This window comes from Quercus robur, chromosome 8 (assembly GCF_932294415.1).
Source record: "Quercus robur chromosome 8, dhQueRobu3.1, whole genome shotgun sequence".
Taxonomy (NCBI): Eukaryota; Viridiplantae; Streptophyta; class Magnoliopsida; order Fagales; family Fagaceae; genus Quercus; species Quercus robur.
In genome coordinates, this window is record NC_065541.1 from 50,437,441 (window position 1) to 50,454,724 (window position 17,284).

Below are 17,284 nucleotides of genomic sequence, written 5' to 3' on the forward strand. Positions count from 1 at the left end.
AGCTGTCATGACAACTTTGGCACTGGTTGCTCCTTTAGATGGGTCAGTAGAAGTGCTAAAAGAGCTGCTCACTCACTAGCTGTTTGAGCTCTTCACAAATTGGCTTTGGGGTCTGATAATGTTAGTTTTGGTCCCACGATTTTTGTAGATTGTATCACAGAAATATGTTTCCAGAAGTACAACATTGATTTTTCATGCCTTCAGCAGGTGCAAAATTTAGGCATTTCTAGATGCTAGGATTTCATTTTACGACTGAACATGAACAACTAACAACTTGAACTTAGAAATTTTGGATCAAATTTTTCTGTTGTGAGCATCTTTATTTTAAGGTTCAGAGAAATGAAGGATGCATTCCTAAATATTACAAGCAAATCTTACTTAAAGAACTCCATAACCCAAAAATTACAGACAAAACATTCATATTTGATGCCGCTAAATCCAGCTTTGGTTGCCAAGGCAGTAAATTCTTGTCGAGTCCTTTCCTTCCCTCCTGGGTTTTGAGTCATCATAAGCACATCTATTTGAGAGGTGAACTTTGTAGAACTGCTAATATCTGGTGTAATTGGAAGAACTGCTTCCATGACTATTACCTTTCCATCATGTGGAATAGCGTTGTAGCAGTTTTTCAACAGTTTCAAGCAATGTTCATCATTCCAATCATGAAGTATCCACTACAAAATTAACCAATTATGGCATCATTTTTTTTTTTTTGAATTCTTATTATTTTTTTGAAAAATGCTAACAGATGCTCTTAGGGGAATTATTAATAATCCATTTAAAGAAAATTTTTATAGAAAAAAAAAAAAGGCAAGTAGTTAATGTTTTGACAATTTTTTCTATTTCCTATAAAAGAAAAAAAATATATTAATATTTTGACAGTTTTTTCCACTTCTCATAAAAATAGTGTCAAAGCATTCATAAAATGAATTGTTAGTCATTGCTCTAAAGGCATCTGTTAGCATGATTCTTTATTTTTTGCACGAAACATTTAATACTAAAGTGCATTACTGTAAAAAAAAATCAAAATCAAAGAAATTGTCCATACTTTTTTTTTTTTATATATAAATAAAATTGTCCATAATGCTAATAAAGTGAGATTATATGTCATAACTTAATCCCTATCCCAATTGATGTGGCTATCGAGTTCTTGTAATTTGACTCCATTTCCATATCAATTGGAAGAGATCTAATTTATTTATTTATTTACTATTGTCGAGGGTGTACAAAGTTTTTTGAGCACTTGATTGTTTTACCAAGTGTGTATAGTCCCTCTTCCCACACACACTACATAATTACAGGGAGAAATCCTTTGAAAGGCTTGCTAGAGAGGTTTCAAAGTTAGGACCTCGTGAATCTCATGAGGCCTTAGGAACTATTAATTTTTTTTTTTTCCACTTTTTGATAAGGTCTAATTGAGAGTTTGAGACAATCCAATGGGAATAAAAGAATTACAAGTTTGGATTTATATCATGGCAATAGGTCAATCGAAATAGGATGCCTACAAATTAAATATGGAACTAACCTTCATAAAAATGTTGTCCCCTTTAGGAATGCTTTCAAACATATTTCCTCCTAAATGTTCCACACCTGCAACATAAGTTAACACCTCTCTTTATCTACATATATTGTGTATTTAACTATTTATACACCATAGGCTATCTAGGCTTTTAAAATTATCATATACACATTATTATTCCACAAAAACCACATGTTGATCACATTTTAAGCTAGTGAAATAAGAAAATGCCATTATGAAAAAGGAGACTATGAATTAAAATAATACCAGGATAAGGTGGAGCATGTTGTATAACATGAGGCAAGTCAAAATTAATGCCTTTGATGTGGGGGTATCTGGAAGTGATTAAGTTAAGAGTAACTCCTAGCCCACCACCAACATCAATCAGTTGTCTGAGTTGCTCAAAACCTTTGTAAGACTCAAGGGTTTGTTTAATAACAATAGTAGTGTGGTTGAGCATCGCTGTGTTAAAAACTTGATTGAACCTGGGGTCCACGGAGGGATACTCAAAGGCATTCATGCCATAGACCCTGTTGAATGGAATTCCTCCCTCAAGAATAGCGTCTTTCAATTGGGGCCTATGAACAAGTTCAGGTTAGATACCACATATCATTTATTAAAAACTTTAGTAGCATGTGAATTAGTTTGTTGGAGTATTAGCTTAATAAATTTAGGTCTAATTATATTATATTAATTCTTCAGTTTTTTTCTTTAAATAAAAATTTCTTTACATAGGATTTCCACTCATGCATTAATAGCGTTTCATAACAAATTTCACTTCCAGGCAGTGCCAAAGTTGTCCTTTTTTTTTTCTTTTTCTTTTTTTTGATAATTAAATAGAAACTTGAAAGGAAAAGAGAGTAGCAAGGACAGGGCCAAGATTCTAGCTTTAGGGGAGGTGGGGGTATGAGCAAAGCATAAACTAAAAAAAAAAAAAAAAAATAGAATTCAATGAAAACATACTAGATATGCTATGAAAAATTAGTATCCATTAAATGTTAACAAAATTAAAGGCACACATAATTTGTTTCTTTATACATTTTAAATCAATCATTTATAAAAATGAAATTTAGTGTTCTAAATCCTAAAAATAATCTATAATTGATTATGCACTATATATACTAGCTAGTAGAAAGTTTTTTATTCAATTTACAAAGTCAATAGTTTTAAAAAATTATATTTATTTTTGTTGCAAAACCTAGTTTTAATGATATTATATTCATGATTGAAAATGTTAATCTTGTAGTTGTACTAGAAATAGGAAGGGTAAATACAAGTAAAATCACCCTATAAATAAGTTGATAGGTGTGGCTCTCCGATAAGGGCTGTGCTGAAACGGTAGAATCAGTGTGGCTGTCTCAGAATTTTGATCACTCAAATTTTCGGGTTATGGCCAGAATAGAAAAGTGTGGAGTAGAATTACTGAAGTGGAGCCGTGAGCACTTTGGGAGTGTGAAAAAGGAGTTGCAGCTGAAACGTAATATGCTAGCCAAAGCTGAGATAGAAGCCATGCAATCTGGACGTAATGAATGTGTTAGACAACTGAAGCTAGAGATAGACACGTTGATGGACAAGGAGAATAGGATGTGGCTACAGCGGTCTAAAACGCATTGGGCCGCTCAAGGGGATCGAAACTCACGCTATTTTCACTCTAGAGCCACAAAACGATACCATAAAAACTATATTCACAGATTGAGGAGGCCGGATGGACAATGGAGTTCTTCCAACGAAGAGGTGGCTGATATCCTTGTTAAATACTATACTGAGCTGTATACTTCGGCAGCACCTATTGATCCCCAAGAAGCGTTGCTCTCTATTCACACTTTGGTCAGTGCCCAAATGAATGAAAAGTTGTCAGCGGAGTTTAAAGCATGGGAAGTTCATGCGGCAGTAAAGCAGATGGCTCCTCTGAAGGCGCCTGGCTCGGATGGAATGCCTCCAGTCTTTTTTCAGAAATTTTGGCCTTTGATTGGCAATGAGGTAACTGACTTTGTCCTACATCTACTCAACACAGCCACCTTCCCACCCCACTTGAATCATACTTTTATCTCCCTAATCCCTAAAGTTCAAAATCCGGAGTTGGTATCAGAATTTCGGCCTATTAGCCTATGCAACGTATTATATAAAATTTTCTCTAAAGTATTGGCTAATAGGTTGAAGAAAATTTTACCTACACTTATCACTGAACATCAGAGTGCTTTTACAAAGAGTCGCCTTATTTCAGATAATATTTTAGTTGCTTTTGAAAGTCTTCATAGCATGCAGGATCATAAATCCGGTAAAGAAGGCTATATGGCAGAAAAGTTAGATATGAGCAAAGCTTATGACTGAGTGGAGTGGTCCTTTCTAGAGGCTATCGTGTGAAGAATGGGTTTTACAGAAAGGTGGATACAATTGATGATGGTAGGAGTAACATCGGTATCTTACTCTATTTTGGTGAATGGGGAACCTAAGGCCTGATCAAACCCTCCCGAGGAATCAAACAAGGAGATCCTCTATCTCCTTTCTTATTTTTGTTGTGTACCGAAGGGTTGCATGGTCTTATCTCCCAAGCAACAAGACAAGGAGATTTAACTGGTTATTCCCTTTGCAAAAACGACCCCAAACTAACCCATTTGTTCTTTGCAGATGATAGCTTGTTGTTTTGTAGATCCACTCCTCAGGAATGTGAGAAAGTTTTGGAGATCTTGGATACTTACAGCAAATGCTCGGGGCAACATATAAATAAGACTAAAACCACAATCTTCTTTAGCAAGTCTACCACTTCAAAGAGGAAGCAACATATTAAGGAGGCTCTTGATGTTCTTGAAATTAGAAGTTATGAGAAATATTTAGGGCTGCCATCTCTAATTGGTTGAAGGAAGAGAGCAAGTTTCGACTATATAAAGGAAAGAGTATGGAGGAAATTACAAGGGTGGCAGGAGAAATTGCTTTCACAAGCTGGGGGGGGAATTCTCATTAAAGCTGTCGTTCAAGCCATTCCTACCTATACGATGAGTTGTTTTAAATTACCGGTAGGGATTTGCAATGAGCTTGAAAGTCTTATCAGAAAATTCTGGTGGGGACAAAGGGGTGATCGAAGAAAGATACATTGGGTGAAGTGGAGTACCATGTGTAAACCAAAGGGGGAAGGAGGTATGGGCTTTAAAGATTTAGCTTTGTTTAATGATGCACTCTTGGCGAAACAAGCTTGGCGGCTGTTGCATAATGACTGGTCACTATTTTACCGAGTTTTTTAAGCAAATTTTTTTCCGCATTGCTCAATCTTGGAAGCCTCGGACTCTGCCAAGGGGTCTTATGCTTAGCAAAGTATTTTGCATGGAAGAGAAGTGCTGAAGAATGGAGCAAGGTGGCGAGTGGGTAATGGAGAGGATATTGGCATTTGTGGTACTACCTGGCTTCCATCCACCTCTGACCCAAAAGTTAATAATCCCATGGGAATTGATTTCCCAGAAATCAAAGTCAGCACTTTGATCAATTCACATACACGAAGCTGGGATGTGGATTTGCTGAAGGCTTTATTTAGACCAGAGGAGGCGTAGCTGATCAGCAGCATCCCACTTGGAAGTGCCTCGGCCAAAGATAAGGTGATTTGGCCTCATACTCAATCTATACACAGTAAAGTCAAGCTATTACTTCCTTTCCCAAGACCAAGATTTGTTGGATGGTGGATCTTATACTCCTATCCCTCCAAAGAAGCTTTGGAAATTTATTTGGAGCATGTCAATCCCAAGTAAGGTCCGGAATTTCTTGTGGAAGGCAGTAAAGAATGCTATACCAGTCAAGACCAACTTAGTTCAAAGGAAGGTATTGACAGAGGGGACTTGTGATCAGTGCAAAATGCAACCCGAGAATGTTTTACATGCTCTGTGGTAGTGTTCTTGCCTTGATGAGGTGTGGATGTCTGATCGAGTTTGGAGTTTCAGGAACACAAGGACTTTCTTAAATTTCCAGCAACTCATACTTCACGTTGGACCTAGAAGTGTTTTCCATGGTGGTGTGGTTCTTGTGGCATAGACGGAATCAAGTTAGAGTTGGTAAGGCTGTTCTTCCACTCAGGTAGACCTTAGCTCGAGTTCAACAGCAATTGTAGGACTATTACTGAGCCCAGCCAGTGAAATTAGCCCCACCACAGACTACTCCTCACTCAAATACTCGGTGGACCCCTCCCTCTGGTACCACATTGAAAGTAAACTACAATGGAGCAGTTTTTCATGAAACTAGTGAGGCCGGACTAGGTGTTGTTATCAAGAACAGTGCAAGCCGAGTGGTGGCATCCAATGTTGAAAGGGTTACCCTTCCTCGACAGTGGCAAAAGTGGAAGCAGCAGCAGCTCGACTGGCCATTCTCCTTGCAAAGGAGCTGAATCTTAGCTCCATTACTCTAGAAGGTGATTCGGAGATCATTAACCGTGCCCTTCAAGACGCAGAGCAGTCCTTTGCTACTTTTGGTAACCTTATTGAGGAAATAAAATTTCATGCAGACTCTTTTCTTAATTGTAATTTTTCTTATGTTAAGCGAAAAGGGAACTCTGTTGCTCACAGCCTTGCTAGACATGCGAAACATGTTAGCGGTTTAGTTGTTTGGAGGGAGGAAGTTCCCCCACCCATTGTATCTGTTCTTTTAGCCAATTATGGCTGAGTTTTTCTTTTAATGAAATTCAGTTTCCTTCTCAAAAAAAAAAAAAAAAAAAAAGTTGATAGGTTGTTGATTTTTTAATCCTCATCAACCATTTGGCCTAATTCAAAACAAATGATTATAAATATAAATAATAATAATAATAATAAAAACATATGGGTACTTTAGATGTACTTCCCCATCAACATTTTCAAGAATATATATATGCGCACATACACATATAAAAGCAAAATACTAAATTAGATTAGAAATGAAAGAGTAATCTTAATTGAGAAAACCCTTAGTCTCTTATTTTTTCTGTTTGCCCTTAATTTTCTTTAGACTTCTTTTTTTTTTTTTTTTTTTTAAAGGTTGTATAAAAGAACAAAGACGCTGAAATTTTATTTTAAAGATGTTTTATGATAAAAGATGCTTTTGTGTGCGCGCGCTATTTTTTAACTATTTAGTAGAGTAAGCACAGTTTAAGTATTTGTGCCTTCATGACACTTGTTAACAAAGCCTTAATGCATGATGTGGGACTATGGGAGTATTATATATGAGTGAATATGTTTGAGAGAGACAGCGGGCATGCCTAGTAGTTAGCTCTTCTACAGAGTAGTGACCCATCTAAAGGAGCTTCCAGTGCCAAAGTTTTCATGAGTCATGACATCTACATTGCTTACCGAAACGCATAAATGATGAGATTTATTGGCGTTTGGTTCACTGTGATGTATACTTGATGCAATGCACATTACAGTGGTGTGATATTAAAATGTTTGATTCATTTTATTTTTTCTAACATTACCATAATCTAAGATTACAAAATATATTAAATCATTTTAATCTCACCACCATTTTTTTCTTTTTTTGAGAAACCGGTAAGGAAATTTTATTAAGGTAAATCAAACTAAAAAACATCATCCAAATCACATGGTAGGTCTTACAACCACACATCACTATATGCAAATAAAACTGCTCGACGCGAGGGTATGGGAACTCGAGTTCCATGAACTCCAGTTCCATACAATTTTTTTTTTTTTTTTTAGTTTGATCGGGCATAACTCGATTTTGATACTCGATTTTGTACAAATCATATTTCATTGAAACTCGATTTTAAAGTAATCGAGTATCGAAATAGGGGCATTTACCTATATAGTTTCAAAACAGGGGCATATTACTAATTTTTTTTTTAAATAAGGGTAAAATGCTAGAATCCCTCGAGGGTATGAGCTAACTTATTACCCCCGCGCATAACATGAATAAAATTATAGCAAGACATAGAAGGAGACAACAATTTAATCTCATCAATAATATGCCCATAGGGAGCCTTAGAGGATTTAGAAGTGTTGATGGCCTTGATAACCTGTAGAGAATCACCCTCCACCACAACCCGAAGAATACAGATCTCCCTAGCAAATGAGACAGCCCTACGAGCAGCTAGAGCCTCCACCAACACCACCGAGCTTGGGAGCCTAATCCTCTTACTAAGCGCACCAATAATTAAACCCGCATAGTCCCTAATCACCACCCCTAACCCTACAAAAGCTTGGTCTTCAAAGATAGTCCCGTCAAAATTAACTTTATACAAACCCTCAGTTGGCGGAGACCATTTAACAACCTCCCTAGGCACATTCCTCCTCGGATGCAGCTTCTGCACGCCATGAAATTCCCGCAAGAGAGTTGAAGCTCTATCCACCACATCCCCAACATCCCATACAGACTGATGCACCCTTAATCTATTCCGCTGTTCCTAAATAGCCCAAGCTATCATGGAAAAGAGAGCAACCTTACTGGGAGGAGCATTCTGCAGCATGTAGAAAGCCAATTCTTCAAAAGTGGGCAGCTTCTGAGCACAAAGAAACGCAAAGGAAGGTGTTGACATCCAAATCGGCTTCACACTATCACAAAGCCATAAGGCATGAATGCTATCCTTCACCCCGACCTTGCACAGACCACAAAGACCATCTGAAACGACACACCTCTTTAACAAGTTCTTCTTTGTGGGCAGAGACTTACCAACAGCCCTCCAATGAAGTGACGCACTTTGTTAGGCACCTCCATACTCCAAACTCCCTTCCACAACCTCTTGCTTACATCAGCATTAGAAGAACTAGGCAGGTCTTGAGACTGAGCCATTGCCAAAAGATGATACGCCGATCGAACCGAATAACATCCATCGGAAGTGTGAGGCCAGATCAGTAAGTCAGAATGGATATAAGCACTAAGAGGAATGCTTTTAATACAATCTGCCTCCCACTGAAGAAAATGTCTATCAATAAGCTTGGAATCCCAATTTTTTGTGCCTGGGATAAAAAAATCCTGAACTACTTCCAAAGAATGATCCAATCAAGGAGACAAAACCTTCCCACCCCCTGAAGATGGAATCCAACGATGCTGCCAAATCCAAATATCCTTTCCATCCCCGATCCTCCACCTGGCACCATTAGAGATCACTTCCCTCACCTGCATGATACTCTTCCAAGCAAAGGAGCATCTCGGATTAAGAACAGCCCCAAAAATGTCACCAAAAGGAAAGTATTTAGCACTAAACACCTTGTACAATAGAGCCTCCTTTTCTTGGAATAGACGCCACACCTATTTCCCAAGCAACGCATCATTAAATTGACGAAGATCTCGGAACCCCATACCACCTAATGACTTGGAAGAACACAGCTTCTCCCATCATACCCAATGAATTTTCCAAGAATTCTCAGCACATCCCCACCAAAATTTTCGGATCATTGCCTCAATATCTTTTAGAAGTCCAACAGGTAAGCGAAACACACTCATGGAATATGTAGGGATCGATTGGACCACGACTTTGATCGTCACCTCTTTTCCGACTTGAGATAGCAACTTTTCCTTCCACCCTTGCATTTTAGCCCAAATGCGCTCCTTGACTTTATTAAAGTAAGCTTTTTTCTGACAACCTACAAACGAAGGATGCCCCAAATATTTCTCGTAGTCTTTGATGACTGGAACACCCAACATCACTCTCAATGCCTCCTTTGTCTCCTCCGAGGTGTTTCGACTAAAAAAGGTTATGGTTTTCTCAGTATTCACTTTTTTCCTAGAAGCCACTTCATACCATGAAAGGAGTTGAAGAATTTTGCCACACTCCAAAGAATTGGCCCTGCAAAATAGCAGACAGTCATCCGCAAAATAAAGGTGAGTAATTTTTGGTCTAGCTCTACACAAAGAGTACCCTCGAATCTCCCCATCATTGGCTGCTTTGGATAGTAAAGCATGATGCCCCTCGGCACAAAAAAAGAAAGACAAAAGGAGATAAAGAATCCCTTTGGCGAAGACCTCGAGACCCTGAAGCTCTCCATTAATCAGAATAGAGTACGAGACCATGGTGATGCATTCCATGATCATTCTCACCCAAGACTCCTGAAATCCCATCTTCAATAGAATTTTTTCCAAGAAAAGCCACTCCACCCTATCATAGGCTTTGCTCATGTCGAGCTTTAAAGCCATATACCCTTCCTTCCCTAAGCATTAGGTCTTCATGTGGTGCAACGACTCAAATGCAATTAAAATATTATCTGTAATCAATCGATCCACAATGAAAGCACTTTGGGCTTCAGAGATAATAGAATTAAGAATGGGCTTCAACCTATTTGCTATTACTTTGCTAAGAATTTTATATATGACATTGCAAAGACTAATAGGTTGGAATTCTGTCACGGATTCAGGATTATTTACCTTGGGGATGAGAGTAATGAAAGTGTGATTAATTGATTTAACAAAGTACCCGAATTGAGGCACAAAAGGACAGCATCTGAAACCTCCAAACCAATATCTGGCCAAAAAGTCTGGTAGAAGATAGGAGGCATCCCATCGGGGCCAAGGGCAGTCATCGGGGCCATGTTTTTGATAGCCATGTCCACTTCCTCCCTAGTGTAAGGCTTAGTCAGCTCGGCATTCATGGAGGAGTTCACCACCGATTGCACCCCCTCCAAAACTCTATCAATGTCATGCGGCCTTAAAGAGGTAAACAACTTGGAATAGAAATCAACAAAAATATCAGACACAACATTCTCATCCGTTACCCACTCACAAGAAGAATTACGAATTCCCTTGATGAAGTTCTTGTGTTTCCTTTAAGTAGCAATTCCATGGAAATAACCTGTGTTTCTATCCCCATTGGTTAACCATTGAATACGGGATCTTTGTGCCCACATACGATTCTCCTTGTCCAATAATACAATCAATTCAAGCCTCAAATGAAGCACTTCCTCATGAGAACCACCACCCTTGACTGAAGCTTCCAAAGCTTTCCAAAGAAGCTTTTTTTTTTTTTTTTTTTTTTTTTTTTTTTGCGCAATCTACTTCTTAACACTACCAAAATGGTCCTTGCTCCAAGCACTCGGCATCTTCTTACACTTCTTAAGTTTGGAAGAAACCTTGAACACAGGATGACCCCTAGGCCAAGACTCCCAAGCCCTAAGAACCGTGTCACTGCAGCCTCTATCCGCCAACCACATCTCCTCAAACCTGAACGGCTTCCATTTCCGTCGAAGAGATTCACCATTTGGATCCAAAATCAACAAAATAGGCCTATGATCCGATTCTACACAGTGCAGGTGCTGAATTGAAGCTGCTGGGTATTTTTCCAACCAATCATGAGTCGCCACCCCTCTATCCAACCTTTCTCAAATGATGTGCCCATGCCTATTACCATACCAAGTGAATTCCGAACTTGTGTAGCCTAAACCACAAACATCCAAGGTGTCCCTGAAAGCTTGCATTAGATTATGGGGCCGAACCCTACCTCCTCTCTTCTCATCCGTGAATAAAATCTCATTGAAATGCTTCGGAACAACAAAAAGGCCTGCATATTTAATGTTGCACTGAATTTTTCTAACTGATCCTTATCTGACCAAGTCTCCGACAAGAACACAATTAGGGGAACTTTTGCTTGAATCAACTCGTCAAGCTTTATCCTTACACGCTGGTTCCCAAGCCCACGACAATTCCAAGCTAGGCAACTCATTGCTCTTGACGGGGCTGATCATGCCGTTTCATTGCTTTTAGCATTAGCATAACGTTTTTTCAAGGGAACCAAATCATCATCATCCCCCAAAATCTCCTACATTCTACGTTTTGGCTGACCAAGAAAGGGTTCTGCCTGACTAGCTTCCCTAATCCTAAGCAACAATTTCCATCCTCGTGTGATACTTCTAGGAGCCTCACTCTCTTCCTCAATTTCCTACACTTGATGTGGATCCACCCGCTCTGGAAACATATTTTGTTCTTTAGAGAGAAACGAAGAAGGGACACCTAACCTAGGGGAGTCAAACTTAGCCAATTTTGCTTCTATTTCCTTAAGTTTTTCCTGGAATTGATCATTGGAAGAAACATCTTACCCCACAAAATTCCCAGGGCTAGTATAGAATGGTTCCCTAACATCCTTACTACCCTGAACCGAGATGCCAAAGTCACCATTGTCAACCCAAGGTTGCTCTTCATCAACTCGTGGTACCCCTGAATTTCCACAGACCTACACCTTGGACATATCCACTGGTTCCTCTTCATTCCTCTCGACCTGTTGCTCCTTCACATCTTTGCAGTGATAGGAGGTGCTCTCAACCAACCACCAAATTGCTGATCTTATTCAGTGTGCGTGCCTCTGCTTTGCACCCATAAATCACAATCCTTGTCACTGTGTGATAAGAGTCCACACCAGTAGCAAAGATTAGGCAGTCATTCGTACTTGAATCTAATCCAACCCACGTTACCATCATCACCGCAGATTTTACTACCCCCAACATAGAGGTTTCGACGTATCCACCAAGACCTTAATATGCATGAAACTGCTTCCATCCTGAGTACCCCATTCCTTGAGACCCTCTTGAACTGCGCCGATATTGCTACCAATTGCACAAGTAGCACTTGGATTCATATCTCCTAGTGGCAAATCATGAATCTGAACCCAAAAGAGGGTTTTGGTAAAAGCAAGGTCTTTAATCGGCACGTTCTTGTCCATCTTTTGAAGAGAAATCAGATATTTGTCAAAACTCCACGACTCCCCCATGAGGACTCTATCAACGTCGGATTCCTCAACAAACACAAAGAGAACTATGTGGTTTTCCATGTCTTGTATTGAGATTACATTAATGTAACATTATAATAATATAACATTACGGTATAATGTAACATCATCAAGCGAACCAAACGCCCCCTTTAATGTTATTTTAGATCATTAATTATTTAACTAAAGAAAAAAAAAATTAAAAAGGTGTAAAACATGGTATTGAACCTACGATAACAAAAATAATAACTTATACTCCATAACGTGGAACACAATGTAAGTTGTAATTGGTGCTAGGGGTGAAGTCAGGAATTTTTGTTTGGGGGGCCAAGGTAAAACTATCCTATTGATTTGTGATTCAAGAAAAACGTAAACCATGACATATTATATACATACATACATGCACTATTTTTTTTTTTTAAATCTTAAATCTAAAGTATTAGTCATAACTCATATATTAACAAGCTAAACACCCGATTGAGCATCTAAATGTCATTTTTTATCTTGCGTTTTTCTTATTTTTATGAAAAACCATAAGTCCACAACATTCATAGAAATTAAATATCAATATATAACAAAACTAGACTACATTTACAATTACAAGAAATGATATTCATAGAAATTAAATATATTAAAATCACTATAAGAACCATAAAATAAATTGAATTTAAGTTCAGCCAGATTAGACAACTATAGTAAATAAATTAAAAATCAGTTTCATAGCTCTCAGTAGAAATTGAACTAAAAAAGAAAATAATAAAATAAATAGAAATTATACTTAAATAGCACAAAAGAAGATAAAGAAGAAGAAGAATTTTGTAACATAGAATGCATTGTAGAAGAGAAGGAATGGTATGAGATTGAGAATGGGAAAGGAAAAAGAAAAAAAAAATACTTTTATTGGTTTGCATTGTACTTGCAACGTAAACTTACATTGTAAACATATAAAATATAGTAAATGTAGTACATATTTGTAAAAAGTGTACAATATATAGCAGAACTATGGATGAGTTTGGTTCAACTTTTTAATACTGTGCTTTTTGAAAAAGTGGCGGTTTCGAAAAGTGTGGTATGAAATTGAGCTTTTTTGAAAAGCAGAGTGTTTGGTAAAAGTTGTTAAGAAGTTTTTTTTTCAAAAAACTGAATATTTGACTAGCAATTACAAAAGTGGTAATTTGAGTTATAAATTTCCAAAAATAACAAAATGTATATATAAGAAAGTTTATTTCATACTTAGTATTAACTTCTTAATAATAATAATAATAATTACTTTATGTTAATAATGAACGACTCTCTTAATAAAAGATTTTGTATAAAAGTATTTAGCTTTAGCATTCTCTTTTCAAGAAGTTTTACGTCCACAACATTTTTACAATACTTTCACAATAAATCTTATGTGGTAAACTGTTATTAGTTCTAATTTGAACCTATCACTTAAATTACTTTTTTACTTATTAATAACAACCTGTCACTTAGAATTTGTTGTGAAAATGTTATGGAAATAACATTTCTCTTTTTCACGAAAAATACAAAATTATTATCTTAAAAGTTGAAACCCAATAATTTTGGTAGAATTGATCTCTGTAAAATAAAATTTTATTAACACTTATCTTTTAAATGAGTTGTTCTAGGATTACAAACTATTTCACAACTTCTTTACCACGTCTTTCACGTGACAGACTATACCCACGTCTTTGAGCAGTTGTTTTTCACTTATACATATACCCACAATTTTTTCTCCACTACCACGTACTCTTCAACATCACAATTGTGAAAAAGAAATTCTGAAATAATTTGTATTCTTACTTCCTATATTTTCTTCCAACGTTGCTTTACCCAAACCCAAAGACTCTTCTTCTTTTTTTCTTTCTCTTTTTTCTCATCCACTCATTCACTTCTTCCTCATCTTCTTATTTTTCCTTTTCTTTTACTTTCCTCCACATACAACCACACACAGGTTTCATCTTCATATTTATTTTCCTTTTCTTTTACTTTCCTCAACACAAAACCCCCCCCCCCCCCCCCCCCAAACACACATAGGTCTCTCTCGCTCCCTCTCTCTGCTCCATATTTTCCATTTATCAACTGAATTCAAAAAGTTTTTTTGAGATTAGATATGTAAGATGTAAATCAAAAAAAAAAAAAATAGAGAAGAGAAGAAGTAGCAGCACAGAAGAAGAAGAAGAAGAAGAAGACAAGATGCTATAGCATAGTAGCATAGAGGAGCAGAAAAAACTATGGGCAATTTAGGAAAAAGAGAAACCCACCAATGGTAATATTTTTATTTTGAGAAAACACATTTGTTGCGTTTTGCAACTGCAATTTAAAGCTGCCGGCACCAAAACGCGGAAATCCTTTAAGATGGAAAACGCACTTTTGAAAAAATTTACCAAACACATGTTTTGAGTTTTGGGCAGGAGAACACATGTACTCACCCCTTAAAGTCGAACCACATAGGCAATATAAAGTGGCACGTGGGAAGGAAGACTTTGACAAAAAGAAAGTTTCTTAAGAGTTGTCTGTCTTATAAATGCCATCACACACTTTCTTATTTACAAGATTACCTCTTTTGTTTTCAGGTGAAAAGTTGGGATTTTTGAGGGCATGGCCCCCCCCTACATATAAGAGCATTCACATAAGTCCGGCCAAATTTTTCCATCTATTTTATACTAAAAACCTACTTTTTCTATTTTACACTACCACATTTCCAAAATACCTACATCAGTTTTTCTATTTTTCAAATCTATTCTACTTAAATAATATTATTTATTAATACCTATCTATTATTATTATTATTATTATTTTCACATCCCACTCTTTTTTTCAGCTCTCTCACCCGATTCTCTCTTTCCCTCACTCTCTCCCTCACAACCGCCTCACCCAACCCACTATCACCGCCGATCTAGCTCGCCGCCGCCTCCTCAACCCTCTGCCAATTCGGCCTCTCTCTCTCCATCGCCCTTCCCTCTCTCCTCGACCGCTGACCCTTCGCCTCCCACCCCCAACCAACGACCCTTCACCTCCCACCCCCAACCGACGATAGCAATGGAAGATCTAGTGGCAACAATGGAAGACCCGATGGCTGCAGATTGGGCAGCAGTAGTGGCAGCAGGTCAGGCGGCAAATCCAGGTCCGTTGGGTTTTTCATGTGAGTTTTCCGTTAAGTATGGTTTGGGCTGGGTTTTCTAGTGGGTTTGAACTATTTTTGGGTTGGGTCTCCCAGTGATTTTTGATTGATTTTGAGTTGGGTTTTCTAGTGGGTTTGGCTTGATTTTTAGTTGCGTTTTCTAATTGCTTTTCCATTGATTTTGGGTTAATTTTTTGTGCTAAGTTGCGGTGTTTGGTGGTTGGGTGGTTAATTTCTTCTTCTTCTTTTGCTGCCGTGCTGGGTTGTTCTAGACGTTGGGAAAACTGCTGGTTGTTGTAGATGTAGAGGAAGAGAAGTAGTTTGATAGAGGAGAGAGAAAGAGAGAAAAAAAAAATCATTTGCACATGAACAGTAACCATGCATATATACACGGTTACTGTTCATTTGCAAAGCAGTTGTGTATATTTACACATTTTTATAAGTATTGATATGGGTGTTTTTTAAATTAAAATGTATAAAATTAAGCATTTTTGTATTTTGCACATTTTTGCCATTACTAATGTAATTGCTCCAACGTTGGTGGAACATGGTATAAAGTACTTGTGTAGTTGTATTCCACTATTCCTAATGGGCCCCAAAAATAAAAACGTCAAAAGTTCAATCATGAGGGTCCAATTTTTTCAATAACTTTGATAATCATAATCAACTGAGCAATAATGCCTTCTCAAAAAAAAAAAAAAAAAAAAAAAAAAAAACTGAGCAATAATAGCAAGGTAAATAAAAAAGTAAAAAAAGACGACAACGTACCAGCTACCCAAGAAGACCTTATCTTGATGCAGGGCCATTAATGGGCCCAATGACACACCATCTTCATTACGCACAAAGTGCTTAGACACAGGAGAAAGACTGTAGAGTCTCTGGTAAGAACCAAATTCATCAGCAACCACAGAGCAACCAAGCACAGAATGACTGGCGAGCATTCTGAGAATGCGGTCCAGCATCACGGTTGCCTCAGGGTTCTTGGTGGGCATCTGAGCTACAATCTGTGAGGGAGAGAGCTTGGCTCCTGGACCCGCTTTGGCTAGGATGTCAAAAACGCCTAGCTCAATGGTTGATTGCAGTGCCATGGAAAGTGCACAAGAGTTCACTAGCTGCATAGCATAGGGGAAGCTCTCTTCTTCTTCTTGTTTTAAATTTCCATCAAGAATGCTTTGGTGGGATTGTATGGGAGAGGCCATTGCAGAAAGTTTTAAGTTGAAACCTCTTTTGTGTTCACAAACTGGAAGTTTTGCTTAGTGGATTTATAGAGACTGAATTATAGTGCTACCAGTAGACAAGGTACTAGTAGACAACAACTAGCTACCAACTTATATTTTATTTTCCACGATAAGCTGTGGACCTATGGTGACTAATTCGAGTACTGGTCGGGACAATTATTGTTATACCAAGACCTCCTGTTTTATGGAAAATTATTAGGTATTCTCGAGTACCATGAACGCGTACTCCTCCCCCTCACATGAAATAATTTCTCCTGTTTTATTGCTCATGTGAATCACACATCATATGTGGAAAAATAATAATAATAGAAATATTACTTTGGACATTCTCACGATAAATGAAGAGTTCATATTAGAACTAATTATAACCTTACACTTAAAATTTGTTGTGAAAATGTTACCAATGTAATTGTTAGAATATAGAAAGAAAACTAAATTTTGCACACTTTTTATTACACACTCCATAAACAATCGGAATGTGTTTTTAAAATATGATTTCACATCTCATAAAAAAATGATTCCACAATGTTACATCCATAACATTTTCACAATATTTTTACAATAAATCATAGGTGATTAGTTGTTATTGGTTCTAATTTGAACCTACCACTAAAATTACTTTTCTACCCTACCAATAACAACCTAGAACAACTGGTCAGGCTGTCAAATAAGATTTGTTGTAAAAATGTTGTGGATATAATATTCTCTTAACTGAAATAAAAAATATAATTTCAATTCAGCACGACAAT

The 17,284-nt window shown here is 37.4% G+C and overlaps 1 protein-coding gene across 1 annotated transcript; it reads right to left on the bottom strand.

The window, feature by feature from the left end:
* Nucleotides 1-259: 259 nt before the first annotated feature.
* Nucleotides 260-16,569, bottom strand: LOC126696869 (caffeic acid 3-O-methyltransferase-like). The gene is made up of 4 exons (XM_050393597.1): nucleotides 16,066-16,569; nucleotides 1,784-2,094; nucleotides 1,523-1,587; nucleotides 260-671 (listed from the first exon to the last, which is right to left on the bottom strand). The coding sequence occupies exons 1-4, from the start codon at nucleotides 16,494-16,496 to the stop codon at nucleotides 375-377; spliced, it is 1,104 nt and encodes a 367-aa protein (XP_050249554.1). The 5' UTR covers nucleotides 16,497-16,569; the 3' UTR covers nucleotides 260-374.
* Between the last annotated feature and the right edge of the window lie 715 nt (nucleotides 16,570-17,284).

Excerpts from the sequence above, each read along its gene's own strand:
- LOC126696869 (XM_050393597.1), bottom strand. The coding sequence starts at position 16,496 with ATGGCCTCTCCCATACAATCCCACCAAAGCATTCTTGATGGAAATTTA. Across the intron at positions 1,588-1,783 it reads ACATGCTCCACCTTATCCTG|GTGTGGAACATTTAGGAGGA; the intron begins GTATTATTTTAA and ends CTTATGTTGCAG. Across the intron at positions 672-1,522 it reads GGGACAACATTTTTATGAAG|TGGATACTTCATGATTGGAA; the intron begins GTTAGTTCCATA and ends TTAATTTTGTAG.